Source organism: Lycium barbarum, chromosome 6 (genome assembly GCF_019175385.1).
Source record: "Lycium barbarum isolate Lr01 chromosome 6, ASM1917538v2, whole genome shotgun sequence".
Taxonomy (NCBI): domain Eukaryota; kingdom Viridiplantae; phylum Streptophyta; class Magnoliopsida; order Solanales; family Solanaceae; genus Lycium; species Lycium barbarum.
Window position 1 is genome coordinate 131,829,476 of NC_083342.1, and position 18,007 is coordinate 131,847,482.

General features: G+C 34.8%; 3 protein-coding genes and 1 non-coding gene across 4 annotated transcripts; all 4 read left to right on the forward strand.

Moving 5' to 3' along the window:
- LOC132600235 (la-related protein 6C) lies at positions 1-3,147 on the forward strand. The gene is made up of 10 exons (XM_060313319.1): positions 1-412; positions 1,101-1,182; positions 1,275-1,369; positions 1,463-1,534; positions 1,633-1,712; positions 1,807-1,885; positions 1,996-2,043; positions 2,134-2,202; positions 2,319-2,408; positions 2,529-3,147. The coding sequence occupies exons 1-10, from the start codon at positions 32-34 to the stop codon at positions 2,781-2,783; spliced, it is 1,251 nt and encodes a 416-aa protein (XP_060169302.1). The 5' UTR covers positions 1-31; the 3' UTR covers positions 2,784-3,147.
- Positions 3,148-4,754: 1,607 nt separating this feature from the next.
- Positions 4,755-4,828, forward strand: TRNAI-AAU (transfer RNA isoleucine (anticodon AAU)). The gene has a single exon. It is a non-coding gene; the product is annotated as a tRNA-Ile (tRNA).
- A 2,672-nt stretch (positions 4,829-7,500) lies between these two features.
- LOC132599058 (peroxidase 10) lies at positions 7,501-10,452 on the forward strand. The gene is made up of 4 exons (XM_060312284.1): positions 7,501-7,817; positions 8,792-8,983; positions 9,081-9,246; positions 9,688-10,452. Exons 1-4 carry the CDS (start codon positions 7,599-7,601, stop codon positions 10,095-10,097), a joined length of 987 nt encoding a protein of 328 aa, XP_060168267.1. The 5' UTR covers positions 7,501-7,598; the 3' UTR covers positions 10,098-10,452.
- Positions 10,453-14,808: 4,356 nt separating this feature from the next.
- On the forward strand, positions 14,809-15,863 carry LOC132600236 (uncharacterized). The gene has a single exon (XM_060313320.1). The coding sequence runs from the start codon at positions 15,231-15,233 to the stop codon at positions 15,693-15,695; it is 465 nt and encodes a 154-aa protein (XP_060169303.1). The 5' UTR covers positions 14,809-15,230; the 3' UTR covers positions 15,696-15,863.
- The last annotated feature ends 2,144 nt before the right edge of the window (positions 15,864-18,007 follow it).

The following is an 18,007-nucleotide window of genomic DNA, read 5'->3' on the forward strand; positions in this document are numbered from 1 at the left end:
TACAACAGAAAAGAAGATAAAACAAACAATAATGGCACAATTGCAACCTGAGAGAGTTGCTGAAGAATGTATTCAAGAAAGTAAAACACATTTTGAGGCTAAGGATGTTAAGAAAACAAGTAGTAATAGTAATAGTAATAAGGAGGATAGTGCCTCTTTCAAATTCAATGTCCAAGCCCCTGAATTTGTACCAAGATCTCATGCTACTACTACTATTACTGCTACTACTACAACCCCAATTTCAAGTTACTTTTACCCATATTTCCAGTATCTTTCTGGGGGTAATGCTACTTCTGATTGGTTATATGTGGGCGATCAAGACACTCTTTCCTATATTCCAAATCAAAATTTCTCTGCTATGCTTCAAAAAGATGTCCTTCCAGAAGATGTCAAGAACAAGATCATTAAACAGGTCATTGTTTCTTTCATTTTCTTTTTTATTCTTGATTTGTGCTTCATTGCTTCTTTTGAGCCAAGGGTCTTTTGGAAACAGTCTTCCTACCTTCCAAGTAGGGATAAGGTTTGCGTACAGACCCCCACATTGTGGGATTCCACCGGGTATATTGTTGTTGTTGTTGATTTGTGCTACATTGCTCCGGATTTGATCTTATAGTAATTATTGCATTCTTCTTTCTTTTCAATTTTACATATAGAACAAATTGCTAGTAGGGTTTTTCTTTTTTCTTCAAGCATTTGATGTTAGGTACCTACTGACGCGACTAATCCGGATTCACGCAGTAGAAAGTCCATTATGGGGGGTTTTATCGCTCAGAAAAGGACTCCATTCCAAGGTCTAGAACACAAGACATACTATTAAGGGTGAAATAAGTTAAATCATTCCACGACACCCTTGGTGGTTACAGGGTTTTGTTATTTGGTAGGAGTAAAACCTCATGCATGTCTAATTGTTCCAAAGTGGAATTAATTAAATTCATTTTTTCTTTATCTATCTCCGAGTAGAGATTGCTGAATAAATGGGGGATATAGATGACACTAATTAACCTTTCTCTCGCATGGCTTATTTGCTTTTTTAAAAAAAAAAATAAAAATTCCGCATTTTGTATCCATAATCTGATGGTTAAATGTTAATAAATTCATAGGTTGAATACCAACTTAGCGACATGAGCTTGCTGGCAAATGAGAACCTATTGAGACAGATGAATAAGGACCTTGAAGGCTTTGGTGGGTATTAAAAGGAAAAGAAAAGTTATTCTCAACTTTGTTTTAATGTCTGTTTTTTTCTTATATTCTAATAAATATTTGTAATACTGCAGTCCCAATTTCCTCTGTTTCGGCTACAAAGAAAATCAAGTCTCTCATCACCAACCAACAGACACTTGCTCATGCCCTCCTGTCCTCTACAAAGCTGGTACTTTTATAAATTCAGATTTTGATGTATTAATGTCCTTATGAATATCGATACACGACTCAGTTTTTCTATACTTGGAACTTTCTTATGAAGGTTGTAAGCAATGATGGCAAGAAGGTTAAAAGAAGAATTCCATTTACTGACAAGGATAAAGAGGATTTGCAGGTACACATATTTTCTCATATCTTTGCATTTTGCACTATGGTCTTGATTATGTTCATTTTTAAGTGCTAATACTTTGCTTTCTAATTTCCTTCTTTCAGTTACGCACAGTTGTTGCGGAGAATTTACCAGATGATCACTCTCATCACAACATTGAGAAAATATTCAAGGTAGCTGGAAGGTGATATCTTTGCCCCTTTATCAATAATTTTCATCTATTTTGCTATGTTTCTTCTATTGCAAATTAAACTGACTTGTTATATTTTCTATTTAAGTGTCAAAACCATCCGCGTATGCCATCCCCAGGATCCAAACTTGTCGCGTGCTAGAGGAGACATTGGCATTAGCAACAAGGTATTTAAAAACTGACTCGAACTAAATTTCTCATTAACAACACCTTCTCCTTTAAGAAGAAAATCTCATTCCTTTTTTTGTTTTTTGGTTCTTGTTATTTTGCTAAGAAGCTCCATGCACTGATTGAGTTTGAGAATCCTGAAGCAGCTGAGAGAGCAGTACGTCCATACGTTTGAGCTCAAAAATTAATTTCTTGATTTTACTTGGCTTTCCTTTCAGTTAAATCTAATGACTTTTGATTCGATCAGGTCGAGAAGTTAAATGATGAAAGGAACTGGAGAAAAGGCCTACGAGTGAGATTGCTCCTCAGACGTTCAGTAAGTCTATTATTTACTGTCTCCTTTAATCACTTCTTAATTACACACATTTGCTTCACAATTCTCCAATTTCCTTCCCGAATATGTTTTTGTGAAATGGCTCGTTAAATTTGCAGCCAAAGTCTGTTCTAAAGAGCAGGAAATCGGAATTTGATTGTTTTGATGATGAAGATGGACTGCCCTCTGAAGACTCTGATAGCAATAATGTAAGTAAGAATGTCATGGTTAACATCCTAAACTATATTAAAAAAACTACTTTCTCTTCATATGGGTTTAACTTATATGCACTGTCAATGTATAAATAATCGTGCTATTAAAAATGGTAGGTTGAAGATGGAGTAGGATCAGCCAAGAAATCATGGAACAAAGGGCGTGGGAAATTAAGAATGCGTCCTCAAATTCATGGTGGTCGGGGCCTACTTGCCGCACTTCCACAATGCAGCAGCGGGTCGAGCCTAAGTGAAGGACCAGTGAGACAGGTTACAAAAGGGCCAAGAATGCCCGATGGAACGAGAGGTTTCACCATGGGAAGAGGGAAGCCTCTCAGAACTACTGTTATATCCGGAGTACATGTTGCCTAATGGGAACGTTGATCAATTTTCCCCTTTGGTTACTATGGAAATAGTCACCAAAAATAGATTTTGGATTTCAGAGTTTTTGAGAATCAAGAAAATAATGTTACGTTCTACTTTTGTGCACTGTTTTTGAGCATTGATTCATTCATTTATTCAACAAAATGTATAGCAGTATATAGGTCCTTAAAAGGCTTGCTTGAGAATGAGACTATTGTTTTTTTTTTTTTTTTTAACCTGGAATCCGCCTCTTTCATGGGCTATTATAGTACATCCAAGATTTGATTCATCTTATTTTTGCATTATTATCAGATTGATCTACCATTTATATTCTTTTGTTTCCCGTGAGTTCAATAGAAGAGATAATTGTTGGCATAACTAATCAGGATGACCAGGAAAAAGAACTTGGATTAATCACGAAAGTGATCGTCCAAAAGGAGGCATTTTGCCTGTAATTTCCCAGGAATTTTTTTGACGTCGCCATTAGTAAAAAACATTAAAGGAAGCGAATGTGCACAAACTGTTTGTGTTACTAAATTTATTAAATTCATTTTCCGGGTTGATTTCCTAGATAGTCACTCAATTTTTTATTGTATTGTATTAAAATTACCAAACTATTTTTTGTAATAGAAAAAAAACAACTTTAACTATGTATCAGGAAAGTCATTAGACTACTTTTTGCAACCAAAAGTCATTCAACTTTGTCAAGTATCACAAGTCATTAATAGGAAACAACAAAAAAAATTTCTATGATATTTAGGCTAAGTTGAATGACTTTTGGTTACAAATTTTTTTTTTGAGTGACTTAATTGAATTAGCTTTTTTTTAAAAACCAGAAAGTATTATAGTGACTTCTTGTGATATTGAGTAAAATTAACTGATTTTTATATTACAAAAGATAGTTTAAAATTGAGTAACCATCTATGAAATTAACCCCTTACTTTTCCTTGAGAGTGGGGAATTTGGATTGCTGTTGCCTGTTGCCATCAAGGGGGCGGTTTACACACAAGACCCCCATAAACTTTATTTTTTAAGGCCTATTAACATCCTATCATGCCGGTTTATACGATGATTATTTGTTTCAATGGTATATTTTTACTTTGTTTTCCTTCGCCAGTTCTCTCATTTATTCGTTTTTCTTTTTGTTTGGAATGTTAGAATGATCTAAGATAAATTGTAGTGGTTAAACTTTGTTACAGTCATACAGATTTGATAGAAAATGATGAATTCCGCGTTACAAATCTAACAAAAAAATGGATTCCAAAAAATGTGCAAGTTACACACAAAATAAGTAGTACTACTATTTAATTTAAAATAAAATCATGTGCGTATAAAACATAGGACTGTAGCTCCTCATGAAAAAAAATTAAATATCCAGCCAAGCTTGTTACAAATTTGGTAAGAAAAAATGGATACCAGAGTGGTAATAGGCACCGAATTAGAAATTCAAGATGTCTAGTCAAGTTACAGAATTTTTGTGTATTAAGGCAATTTATATTCCCCTAATTGCTTTAGTTTTCGTAAATTTTACAAGTTTTCTTGTTAAAAGTCTCTTTTAGGGGTCGTTTGGTAGGAGAGATAGGATGAACTGGATTATTAATCCAATGGAATTGAAATTAATCCTATGTTTAGTTGGTGGGATAACTTTTTTGATATCTCATCCAATCCCATGTAGATGGAATAAAAGGTGGGATAAGGTGAGATTAGTAATGAAGTGTGGGATTAGTAATTTCATCTTATTCCACCCAATTCCATTTACATGGTATAACTTATTCTCCTACCAAACGACCCATAAAGTATGACCTAAACTCCATAGACTAAAGGGTTATAATCTAAATTTCTTTAAACTCGATCCATAACTTGGATAGCAGTAAACCTAAAATACAGGTTCCCCCGTGTAACCATCTTGAGGAAGAAACTGAAGCCGCGGGTTTACCAATATCAATCAAATACGATATTAGCTAAGAAGAGTACAACAATGGCCCATTAGCTCAGTTGGTTAGAGCGTCGTGCTAATAACGCGAAGGTCGCAGGTTCGAGACCTGCATGGGCCATAGTTTTTGGTTTTCTACATTCAATCTTCTTTATGAACTCTTCCCCTTTTGCTTTGTTTGGGGTTTTGAACAACCATAGGCTAACTTTCCTTTATATCTCTGTCTGTTTGTTTTCGAGTTTCTTCATCTACATATGATCAATTTGTCTAGTTTTTTGGTTCTGACTTTAAAGATTCAGCCTTTATGAACTCTTCCCCCTTTTTGGTTTGTTATTTTTTGGGGGGTTTATTAAAAACTACCGTGCTACTTTTCCTTTTACCTAAGGTTGCTGATGTTAATTATTGTCTTATGGATGCTTAACATCTAACTTATGGTACTTAACAGTATGTGAAGTAAGTAATTACTAGTATCTACTACTTTATGAATGACGACCTACATAAAACCATAGTTTAGAATGACCATTTTGTTCTAAGATACATTGGTCTAATTCCTTTAACCGGCACTCTAATAGAAGTTGGCATCTTGGTTTTGGTCCTTGTGGGATGACGGACTGCACTAACGGAAAACAAAATTTGGAACTAAGCTATAAAAGTGATACATGCTTGTTTTTGCATTTTGTATAATATATATATATATATATATATATATATATATATATATATATATATATATATGTTTTGCATATAATGGCCACAGATACATGTAATGTTGTGATTATATTTATTAAGCAAATCGCATTACTTGTTATATTTTGTGTTTGCCACTAGTTGAAGATAATAAACCACAGTGGCAATGACAGTATCGTGCACTATTTGCAACAATTTCAATTAAATGGAATTTCAGCACATGTTAAAATCTCATATTTTAGTGTCGGTCTCATTTGAAAACTGGACCTTCATTATCAATTCTTTGTCATCTTCTAAACTATATTATTGGAAAAATACTTTTTAGTGATCTCCACTTCCAAGTACATCGAATTATGGCTGATTTAGGTAATAGGTATCTAAGTTTGACATTCTTAGCAGCCACACAAATACTAAAATTTCATAGATTCTGGATGCTGACAATAGCATGTCCGTATGTCTTATTTGAAGTATGTTTCATATCTTCTTAGGAGCAAAAATAAATTGAGATTTACATCTGATCTAAGTTAAACAGAAATCTTTTGCTTTAAATGAAAACAGTAAAGATGTTAATAACAAGTCTAAAGAGATTGAGGGAAATAGTGAAATTGACTGATGCAAGTAACAAAAATTATCTGAGATATGCGTATTCTGCGAAATCTTGTCTTATTGACAGGATCAACAACAACAACAACAACAAGCCCAGTATAATCCCACTATATGGGGTCTGGGGAGGGTAGAGTGTACGCAGACCTAACCCCCACCTTGAAAGGTAGGGCGGCTGTTTCCGAAAGACCCTTGGCTCAAGAGAGGAGACAAAGAGAGGAAAAGACAAAAGGTTAGATATGATCAAGCGTATCAAAAACAATATGAAAGCAAGGAATAACAAAGCAAGAAAGTCATGGTAAAAGGAGAATTAACTGCTATAGATAACTATGAAAATGAAAACAATGAAAGTAAATAAGTCATTATAAACCAACAGATACTCGCATAAATCAAGAGACAAGAAACTATAGAGCAACATAACTACTCTTAAGGGAGGATAGACGCGACTACCTACTATCCTTCTACCCTAATATGAGTCCTCCATACCCTCCTATCTAAGGTCCTGTCCTCCGTAAGCAGGAAATGTGCCATGTCCTGTCTAATCACTTCCCCCCAATACTTCTTCGGCCTACCTCTACCTCTTCTGAAACCGTCGCTGGCCAACCTCTCGCAGCTCCGCATTTTCATCTCTCCGCATCACATGCCCAAACCATCTCAGCCTCGCTTTCCGCATCTTGTCTTCCACTGAGGCTATTCCAACCTTATCTCGGATGACTTCATTCCTAATCCTATCACTCCTAGTGTGCCCACACATCCATCGCAACATTCTCATTTCCGCCACTTTCATCTTCTGAACATGAGATTTCTTGCCTTATTGACAGGATCAATGTGATATAAAACTATGCAGTATCATACAGTATTCCAAATTACCAATACATCTATTTGATCCAAGGAATTCACCAACATGTGTTCAGGTACAGTGCTGTAACTTGATTCATGGTCATTGCTTATTCTTTCGTAAGCAGCACTCTCATTTGGTTTCTGAAGGGTTAACAAGATTCAACATTGTCAATTGTTGATCAACCAAGTTAGTCAATAATCGGTCCTCAAAAACGTTAATTGTGTGTTGAATATTATTCAATGACTTTTTCATCATCTGTAGCTAAAAAGTTCAGCAGTTTCTTGTTAAGTTTCTAAGACGGTGCTTATGCCAGGTATTGGTGATTTTATTTCCAGACTGTTCTTTTATTTCTTGGATAAACACTGTTCCATTGAAATCATAAGTGCTTTGATAAACATGCACTTTTACCTCTCTTTTGCTGTGAATTATATCAGCGGTTGGTTGAAGGACTCTTTGGAGTTTATGCAATGTCAAGAACTCTATTAAATATCTTGGCTGCATTTTGTCCAACTAATGTACTAAAGAATAACAAATGTCAAAGTGGATTACTTCATCCAGCACTGACCTTTAGTAAAAAATACCGGTTGTTGTATAAAATTGTAGTGCTTACATTTCCATTAAGCTCTCATATGCATTAGTGGCATGCCCACTCTAAAGTCCACTAATGTAACTTAGCTTTTCTCGTATATAAATTTCTCTAAGCAGCACAACACAAGTCACAAGAATCAGTATTATTCTTAGCTTTTAATACTTGAAAGTTATGGCAAGTCATAGTATGTTCCCCTGCCTTACTGTTTTCTTCTGTGTGATCAGTATTGTGTCTCCCTTAACTGCTGGTCAGCTTGATTACAGTTACTATGAGAGAGCATGCCCCAGCTTGCCTAGAATCGTTCGCTGGAATGTTTGGGCAGCACTCCGTAATGACTCCAGAATAGCTGCATCCCTCCTTCGTCTGCACTTTCACGACTGTTTTGTAAATGTAATTTCTCTCCTTTAAGTTATCACCAGCATTTTATTGAGTTCTACTTTTCTCTCTTATTTGAAGCATCATGGTGTTAAAGTTTTCTTAGTTACATTCTTATAACTCAGGTGAATTGCATATCAAGTCCTACTCTAAGCTTTTCTTATCATATTGTATCCATATTCTCAACTTGCCTAATTGTTAGTGTTTGTTCCTGTTAGCAAAATAGGGCTTTGATCATTTTTAAGATTCTTCATGGGTATATCTATATTTTATGCCTCCAAACTACGAAAATGTTTACTCGTGATAGACTCAGTACTTTGTAAAGTGAACTTTACAATATAGGAGAAGTTCTCTTTTCTGATATAGAAAGATGGAAAGAGTATGATGGCTCTGTTGGCTAAGTTGTATTTGATATTTCTAGAGCTGACTAGTGCTTAGTACTTGGATATAATTGTGAATGAAGTCTTCGTGTTGGAAGTAAGTTGAGTCCACTTTGTTCTTAAAGAACTTTCCCTTGGTAGTCTTTTTCTTCTTTTCTGTTTCGTGTATTCTTATAAAGTTTAGGGTCTATCAGAAACAGTCTCTCTACCTCTTAAGGTAGAGGTAAGGTCTTCGTACATTCTACCCTCCCCAGACGCCACTTGTGGGACTATACTGGGTATGTTGTTGTTGTATTCTTATAAAGTTTCTTCGAATAGAAATTGGAGTAAGATCGTTTCTGGTTCTTCAAGAAATTAAACTGCAGTTACAAGAGATACTATTCTATGTCAGTACAGAACTTATGATGCTGCTATTCCACTTGTAATAGTATTGTTTCCGGTTAAAGTTCCTTTTGTATCATAGCTACCTGGTATTGAAATAAATGAAGTGACAGGACTGTTTTCTTGAATGTTAAATCTAACGCAGCAACTGATGCAATTAGAAGGCTAATAAGGTTGACAGCTGATCAGTTTATGCTTTTCTTTTAATGCCTTTTTGCTTATTATAAGGGTTGTGATGGATCCGTGCTTCTTGATGACACGAACGATTTCAAGGGTGAGAAGAATGCTGCACCAAACCGCAATTCAGTCCGAGGATATGAGGTAATCGACATCATAAAAGCAGACCTTGAAAAAGCTTGCCCATCAACTGTATCTTGTGTGGATATATTAACTCTTGCAGCTAGAGAAGTGGTTGTCATGGTAAGTAGCAACATTTATGTGCAGACAAGTACTCAAGTATTGTAATGTGCCGAGAAATAAACCAAAGATGATAAATTTTCCTGTCTTCCTTTTTCAGTCAGGAGGACTATTTTGGCCAGTTTTACTTGGTCGACGAGATGGACTAACTGCAAGTGAGAAAGCAGCAAATGAACAATTACCGTCACCCTTTGAGCCTCTAGATAAAATCACGGCCAAGTTTACTGATAAGGGTCTTGATCTAAAGGACGTAGTAGTTCTTTCAGGTACCTTTAATCTTCTTGATTCTTAATTAATTTCAAATGCAAAGAGTAATTAGCTCTCTTGGAACTCAGAAATGCCTAAGGAGGCAACTCCCAAGTGCAAAATATAAATAGCAAATGTTCAACTTTAGCACACTCAAACATATACAGGCATAAAGTTAAATCTGCATTGAAGTTATAAAGGAAAAAAAAATATATGGCTTTGTGTTGCCCATTCTCTTATCAGGGGCGGATTGTTCTTATACAGTGCAGAATCGGATAAGAACAATCTTTGTTGTATATATAGATCATTGAATCCCCTCGACAGTTTCTAGTGTAACAACATCAAATGTGGTCCAAATTAGTTTAGGCCACAATTTTAAATCTCAAGTATGACCTTATTGCATTCTTTTGAATCCCTTCGTAGAATTTCTGACTCCGCGACCGTCTCTTGTGATATATTAGGAGCACACACAATTGGTTTTGCTCAATGTTTCACATTCAAGAGGAGACTATTCAACTTTCAAGACTCTGGAAAGCCAGATCCAAATCTTGATTCTTCAATGTTGTCGAATTTGCAAAGCACTTGTCCCAACACAGATGGATCCAACACCAAGATTGCTCCACTGGACATTCAATCCGTTACGAGATTCGACAATGCATATTACAGAAACCTTATGAACAACTCAGGTCTTCTTGAATCTGATCAAGCTCTAATGTCAAATTCTCAGACTGCTGATATGGTCAAATCCTACAGCTTGCACCCTTATCTCTTCTATAAAGACTTTGCTGCATCGATGGTGAAATTAGGAAATGTTGGGGTCCTCACTGGACAAACTGGACAAATTAGGAAAGTATGTGGCTCTGTAAATTAAGAAAGTGCTTCTCTAAACTATGTTTGGTTTAATGTTAGATCACAACGTATATCAACTATCAAGTGTTTATTATGTAAAGGTGGTCCCTAGTGCTTGACTATCGATGTGCTAAAACGTTGGACTCTTGTGGTTTTTATGCTCATGCCCCTTCAAATTTATGTTCTCATTATGCATTCATCTATACGTTCTCTAGACTACCTATGGCTATTTCTCTAATTCAAAATTCTTTCCATTAGCACAAGAAGTTTAAGTTATATATACTTACTACTTAAATCAGAATTTTCACTAAACGGTTTCAAAATATAAAAAAGTAAATATACAAAAAAGCCAAATGAGATTCAATATTTACTATACATACATAAAAAAAAAAAATTAACCACGTATAAACAGTGTTTTGTGCAAAAGAGGGTTCATGTGGGCGGATAATTACTTGCAATAACATGGAGTACTACTATAAAGATACAATAACAACAACAACATACGAAGTATAGTTCCATAAGTGGAGTTTAGAGAAGGTAGAGTGTGATCGCGGATTACCGGAAGAAAAGAGAAAGAGAAGCATAGATTAAAAAACAGCGAAATAATATTGGATTGGCACAGTGGCTGAGTCTGACTAAACCTATGTGTTGTACTAGTGCTATTAACCTCCATCTATCAACCTTTTAATTTTTCCCTTGTCATCTCCCGCAAAAAAGCATCTTAAATTTTCTCTCTGTTTCTTCTGCATCATCACTATCCCCAAGGCCCAAGAGACACAGATATTCCTCTCTCAGCACAGATTCTTTCCATCTCAGACATCTGTGCTTTGACACCTTTTCATGAGTATGTTTGTACTCAATTGCAGTTTCCCCACAAACGCATGAATATACTAATTATTTAACTTATTTAATATAAAAATGATTAAATATATGTTAAAGTAATCTAATACTGTTAAAAAGTTAGTATACATTATCATAAAACTTAAACTTGTGAATATTTGCTTCCATCTTGTCTCTACTCTGGTGGGAAAGGCATGAACTTTTAACTTGGATAGATGTAGAAGTCATTAAACATCATTGGACAAGTAAAGGGACAATTTTAATATGTAAAATGAATGAGCTTTGCCAAGGAGATTGAGCATGATTGCTGAGCTTTTTGACTTTGTTAAGTAAAGCAAACTTATCTGTAAGAGTAAAAAAAAAGGTATGTATAAAAAATTGGCAATCATGTCATATTTCAAGTGCCCACCCTGAAAATTAGAATTAAAAATTAGAAAGGTTTAATTTAATCAGAACTTGATATGGAAAATTCTCGTGCTTCAATTTTCATGTCCTTTTTGTTCTATTATTTTATAATCATCCTCTCTGATATTCTTTAGTATATACTTTACATTTATCAAGATTTTATATGCTGCTTTATTCCATAGAATTTCTACACGATACTACTGTATTTTAGGGACCTTGGGTCTATCATGCAAGGCAGCGGGGAGATTGACGATGATGTCACACATCGTATTGGGGTAGGGTGGATGAAATGGAGGCTAGCTTCAGGAGTGCTATGTGACAAGAAGGTGCCACCACAATTGAAGGGCAAGTTCTACAGAGTGGTGGTTAGACCGGCTATGTTGTATGCGGCGGAGTGTTGGCCAGTTAAGATCTCTCACGTTCAAAAGATGAAAGTTGTCGAGATGAGAATGTTGAGATGGATGTGTGGGCACACTAGGAGCGACAGGATTAGAAATGAGGCTATTCGGGATAAGGTGGGAGTGGCCTCGGTGGAAGACAAGATGCGGGAAATGCGACTGAGATGGTTTGGGCATGTGAAGAGGAGAGACATAGATGCCCCAGTGCGGAGGTGTGAGAGGTTAGCCATGGATGGTTTCAGAAGAGGTAGGGGTAGGCCAAAGAAATATTGGGGAGAGGTGATTAGACAGGACATGACGCAGTTACAGCTTACCGAGGACATGACCTTAGATAGGAAGGTGTGGAGGACCCACATTAGGGTAGAAGGCTAGTATATAAGTCTCGTTATCTTTCCTTATTAGTAGGCGCATTAGCGCATTATAATTTCTTGTGCTTTGATTTATGTTATTATTTGCTACTTTCTGTACTTTGATTACTCTATTTTATCTGTGCCGCTTTCGTGATTTGCATTTCCATATCGCTTTGAATTTCTTGATTATCCTGTTTTACTGTGTCGCTTGCATTATTTCATTGCAATATCGTTTTAAATCTTTTAACCTTATCTGACCCCCTTTTTATGCTTCTATTGAGCCGAGGGTCTCTCGGAAACAGTCATCCTATCTTGGTAGGAGTAAGGTCTGCGTACATTATACCCTCCCCAGACTCCAAGATGTGGGATTTCACTCGGCTGCTGTTGTTGTTGTTGTTGTTGTAGTACTACTGTATTTTAGGGGGAGTTTTCCTCAAAAAGTTGTCCTTACTGTTGTCGGTAAATACTAGTACTAGTTTAGTACTATCAAATCAAAAATATAATTAATTTATTATTAGTTGATTGATTGAGATACATCAGTCTTGAACAACTAGTGAATCAAAGAAGTATTTATACTAAAATTTATAACTAAACACAAAACAAATCTCAAATACCAACAACTACATGAGATACCATTTTATTCTTTTGGATACAATTTTTAAGTGTGAAGTTACATTTATTTCGTATTAACCGTCTGACATGAAGTAAGGATACTTCAGGGTAAAACGCTTTTCTTGTTAAACGTTCTTCATTTTTCAAGGCTAAAACCCGAAATACCAAATAAATGTTGTTATCTTATGGTACATGTTTCTCCAAGACACACTACAGTGCACAATTTTAACTTCAAACTATTTACACAAGAGAGAGTACTTCTAGTACACTCAGTTGCAGGATGAGTCCACTGGACACTCAAAACTTGGGGCTTTTTTGAAGTGTACAGGTCATGTATTATTCCCAGCGTGACTAGACCATTTTGTGCAGTGCAAAGATGCCTCTAGAGGATTCCTTTTGATTTTTGGCAGAAAAATTTCCTAGTGAGCCATTTGTTATGAGGAGTACTTCCAGATCTTAAAACTCTCAATTAGTCCTCCGGTTATTTCTTGCTTTCTTTTCTTTTCCCTCATTATGGGTATTTAGAAAATGTGATATACAACTTTTAAAAGAACAGCAGAAGACACAGAACCAGATCAGTCCTAAGTTAACTGTTGTGATATTTCTTTGTGGTCCATTCACATGATACTGAAATAACTCCTGCGATTTAATATAACATAACATTAACAGCACAGAACGATTTTGAGGAAGTTTTGCTTTTACGACAGAGCTGTTCAGGTCTTTCTTTCTAGTCTTTTTTTAACATTGCCATTTCAAGATTTCATGTCATATCAAGAACCAGTTTCCCACAGCTTCCTAGCTCTATCAGAAAAAGTTCTTAAGAGAAAATGAAAGAAAGAAAAAGTTAGAGAAAAGGACCAAAATCATCCATAATGTTTGGATTTGGATCAAAATCATACATATTCTTTCACATGGAGCACTAATAGTACATTATGTTTGCATAAGTGGTGCACTTTTAGTCAAACTCCCAAATAAATTTAACGGAAAAGAACAAAAATGCCCCTGAACTTTTAGAAAAGGTATAAAAATACTCTTTATTCATCTATTTTGCTAAAACTACCCCTCAATTCAACTTTTTGGCTCATTTATTCCCCTTGACTAACGGACAACACTAATTGTTTTTTTTAAAAAATAAAATAAATTGCACATGACATTTTATTACTGAAAAATTGATTTATTCTTTTAAAAAGAAATCTGAAACCTTGGATTTTTTTGTAGAATAAGGAAAAATAATTTTTCAACATCCGTTTCTTTAAAAAACAAATGTAGTAAGCCTTATATATATATATATATATATATATATATATATATATAAAACAACAGAATTGGATTTTCATTAAAACATGTGGAATTTTTTTAAGTTTGGAAAACTTTTTTTAACGGGTGGAAACCCCATTTTTTTTTTTAGAAAATTCAATTTTTAAATCTGAAAAACTGATTGTTTTTTTAAGTAAAATGTGCAAAACTAATACTCCATAATTTTCTTCTAGATTTAAAAAAAAATAGTTTTCTGGTTTTTTTTAAACACAGTTTTTCCATAAAAAATTTAATTTTTTCAGATTTTTATAAAAATCCAATTTTTCACATTTTGAAAAGAAAAAAAAATTAGTGTTGTCCGTTAGTCAAGGTTTTACTCGTTAAAAAAAGTTTTCCAAATTTAAAAAAAAATCAAATTTAAAAAAATTCCAAGGTTTCAGATTTCTTTTTAAAAGAATAAATCATTTTTTCAGTAATAAAATGTCATGTGCAATTTTTTATTTTTTTTAAATTAGTGTTGTCCGTTAGTCAAGGGGAATAAATGAGCCAAAAAGTTGAATTGAGGGGTAGTTTTAGCAAAATAGATGAATAAAGGGTATTTTTATACCTTTTCTAAAAGTTCAGGGACATTTTTGTTCTTTTCCGTTAAATTTATTTGGGAGTTTGACTATAAGTGCACCACTTATGCAAACATAATGTACTATTAGTGCTTCATATGAAAGAATATGTATGATTTTGATCCAAATCCAAACATTATGGATGATTTTGGTCGTTTGTTGTTGCTCATTTCCCCACACCACCTTTGTTGTTGCTCATTTTTGTATAAAGTTAGTCTAAAAGGCATTTTTCTTGGGCTTTGTTCACCCTCCACCCAAACATGACCTAAATTGTTAACACTCCCCATTCGGCCATTCTTCACCTTTTCCCTCCACTTTTTCTTTTGACCTTTATCTTTTCTTTTCCATCAGTCAGTACTTCACCTTCTCATTTTACCATCACAAAGAATAAACCAATTTATTCTCTTATAGCTTCCCCTTCTCATTTTACCATCACAAAGAATAAACCAATTTATTCTCTTTAGAAAAAAAACCAAAACCCTTGAGCTTTTCTAGCTCATGTTTCCTTCTCTGTCACTCTGCTTAAAGCATTCTACTCCAAGATTACAACTTTATTGTTAAATTATATACCAAATTCCACGAAAGTATTGTCTTTTCAAACGAGATAACTACAAGAATATCTCCCACACCAATACCCTACAGTTCATCTAAATTTCTACGAAATATATTCTTGAAAATGTCATCTACACCAACTGAATATCCTCTACAGCAACAGCAACTACCACCACCCATGTTTATGGGGCAACAAGCTTATTCGGATCGTCCGGGTCACGGGTCAGTTGGACCCGTAATTGGTGTACTTGCTGTAATAGCTGTGTTAGGAGCCATTGCTGTAATGATAGGCAGGTTATGTTCGGGCCGGAGAATAATGGGTCGGGGCCAATATGACTTTGAAGGGTGGGTTGAGACCAAGTGCGCGTCTTGTATTGATGGCCGGGTCGACCCGATACCACGACCCGTTACTGTTGCACCGCCGGCAGTAGTGGTGGCTGAGAGAAGCAGTAACGGTAGTCCCGCCGGCGGTGAAGCGGCGGCTCCGGTGACGGAGACGGTGGAAATGAGAGAAGAAGAAGAGGAATCGAATCAACAAAGTAATTCACATGAACATCATCATCATCCACATGAAAGAGCACAATCTTGAAATGCTTTTTTTCTTTTTTCCTTTTTTCTTTTTCTTTTTCTTTTTTCATCATTGGAGCTTTATTAAAATTGTGTCTAATCACTAATGTTTTAATTGATCATCAGAGTATTTCTTAATGGTGGAATTTTCGAAATTATATAAATATTTTAGCAATCCTTTCTTTATCAATACGTGGGGTTACGGATGATTGTGTACTTTTGTGATTACTATTTTGCTGCTATATTCTTCATTTTCCATTTTATTCTCCTTTTCTTTTGACATTCTGGAAAGTAGTGTTATGTCTATGTACTTAGAGCCTGTTTGGATTTGTCTTATTTTAGGCGCTTTTAAGTCGAATTAATTTTTATAGTATTTGGGTAAAATAAAAAAGTAATTTTAAACATTTGTTTTAAAGCCAAAAGTCTTAGGATTTCTAACTTATGATTCAAACGGGCTCTTACTCTTTTGCTTTTTTTTTTTTTTTTTTTCCCTATGACTATTCCCTCTTAAAATTGAAATACAATAGTACAGTCTAAAGTTACCTAGGGAAACAAGGCCAAGGACTTTTCTATAAGAAATAGGAATATTCCAATAAAATTTAAAATTTGAGGAAATTGAAGGCTACAAACTAGTGGTTGGTGGATTTCAAAAGTATGGGACAAAATGAGGAAAATAAGGAAAGTTATATAAAGCGTATAACTTTGCACTATATTGTGATCATGCATGAATTTGTTAATATTCTCAAATGTGAATTGAAAAATATTTGTGACTTCTTTTTATTATTATAGAACTAAAAAGAGCTCCTATGGAATCAACCAATTGGCCGATCCATTTTTTAATATGGAAGCGCGATCCTATTTTCAGCAGAGGAAAAACTTTACATTCAAAAGGTTAGTATTTGAAACGAGGACCCTTGATGTTGAAGTTTGATCGAATAAGGTGTATATTCTCTCAAAGAAAATAACTGTAATATTAGAGTGTTGGTCTTTGTAATTAAGCTTTTTCTTTCTTTCTTTTATAACTATTTGACATTCAAAATTTAAGAAGGAACCACTCCCTACCAGAAGGAAGCAGCTTTGGATGAAAGCTGGTATACAAGAAAGTAAGATGTCGATTATTACAAAAGTTAATGCAAGCAAAACTAAGATTAAAAGTTTGGATCACATTCGCTTAAAACAATCTGATTTTATATCGATCAAGTTTGCTCTAATTAAATTTTAGATGATGCTTCCTGATATGGAATAAAATTCACAAATAGCTATTTTTCAGGCTTGATAATTGAAAAAAGATACAATCATGTTGATTCACCTATCGAATTTAAAACTTTACGAAGGTAGCGATTTTTGTTTTTTATAAAGACAGGACCAATATTGCTACCGGGAACTAGCTTTTCTACCTAGATATATAGGGACAATTTGCACGATTGCCTTATTCGGTGGTGGTCTTTAATTTTTTCCCTTCGCCTAAAATACCCCGAGATTCTGGGATCGAACTCTGGCTCAGTAAAAAAAAATTTTCAAGGCAGTATTTCGTAGCAAAATTAGGCCTTTTCGGGCAAAAGGTTAGGCCTTAAGGCCTAACTTTTGTAGAATTCCGGCAAAGTAAAAAAATAATTTTGCCTTACAAACTTTTGCCTTAAGGCAGAATTTCACGAAGTCTTGCCTTGTGAAATTATTTACGGAAGGGGATTCGAACCCAGAACAACGGGATATTTTCAGTCACTTTTCTAAGCAAAGAGCAAAAATTAAAGACCAGCAATTTGAGAGACAAAAATTAAAAACCATCGCCTTTGAAGGACAATCCGTGCAAAAAAATGGATATATAGGTGGCTCCAAATTGCCCGAGTTGATCCTGAGTCCTTGGGCTCTTCCACTTAAGATTTAAGGTTCAATTGTAGTTCCAATATTGCAGCAAGTGCATGGCCAAAATCATCGGATCATTAATTCATTTGATAACCAAACAACCACTGCATTTAAAGTGACAGAGAATTCTGGAAGGTCTGATCCCAAACCAAACTCCTAGTTTAGTCATTTATGGGCTGTGGCCTCTGGGCCTTCTTTGTTGGATTAACTCTTACCAACTACGTCCTAAATACAAGGACAAACTCTCTTACCCAACAAAATTAATATTTGTGGACTTCCGGGTTGGTTGAACAATAAATTGGGCTATATTTCATTACTAGGTGATGAAAGCTCGTGCTAGCACGGGCTCAACACAAAAAACAGTATAATGCTTTTCTTTTTAATTTATCTAAAAAAGAATAATATATTTATATATTTAGAAATCATTTAACTTGCAACTTTCCCTTTTACCTTTAATGAAATGATTTAAAT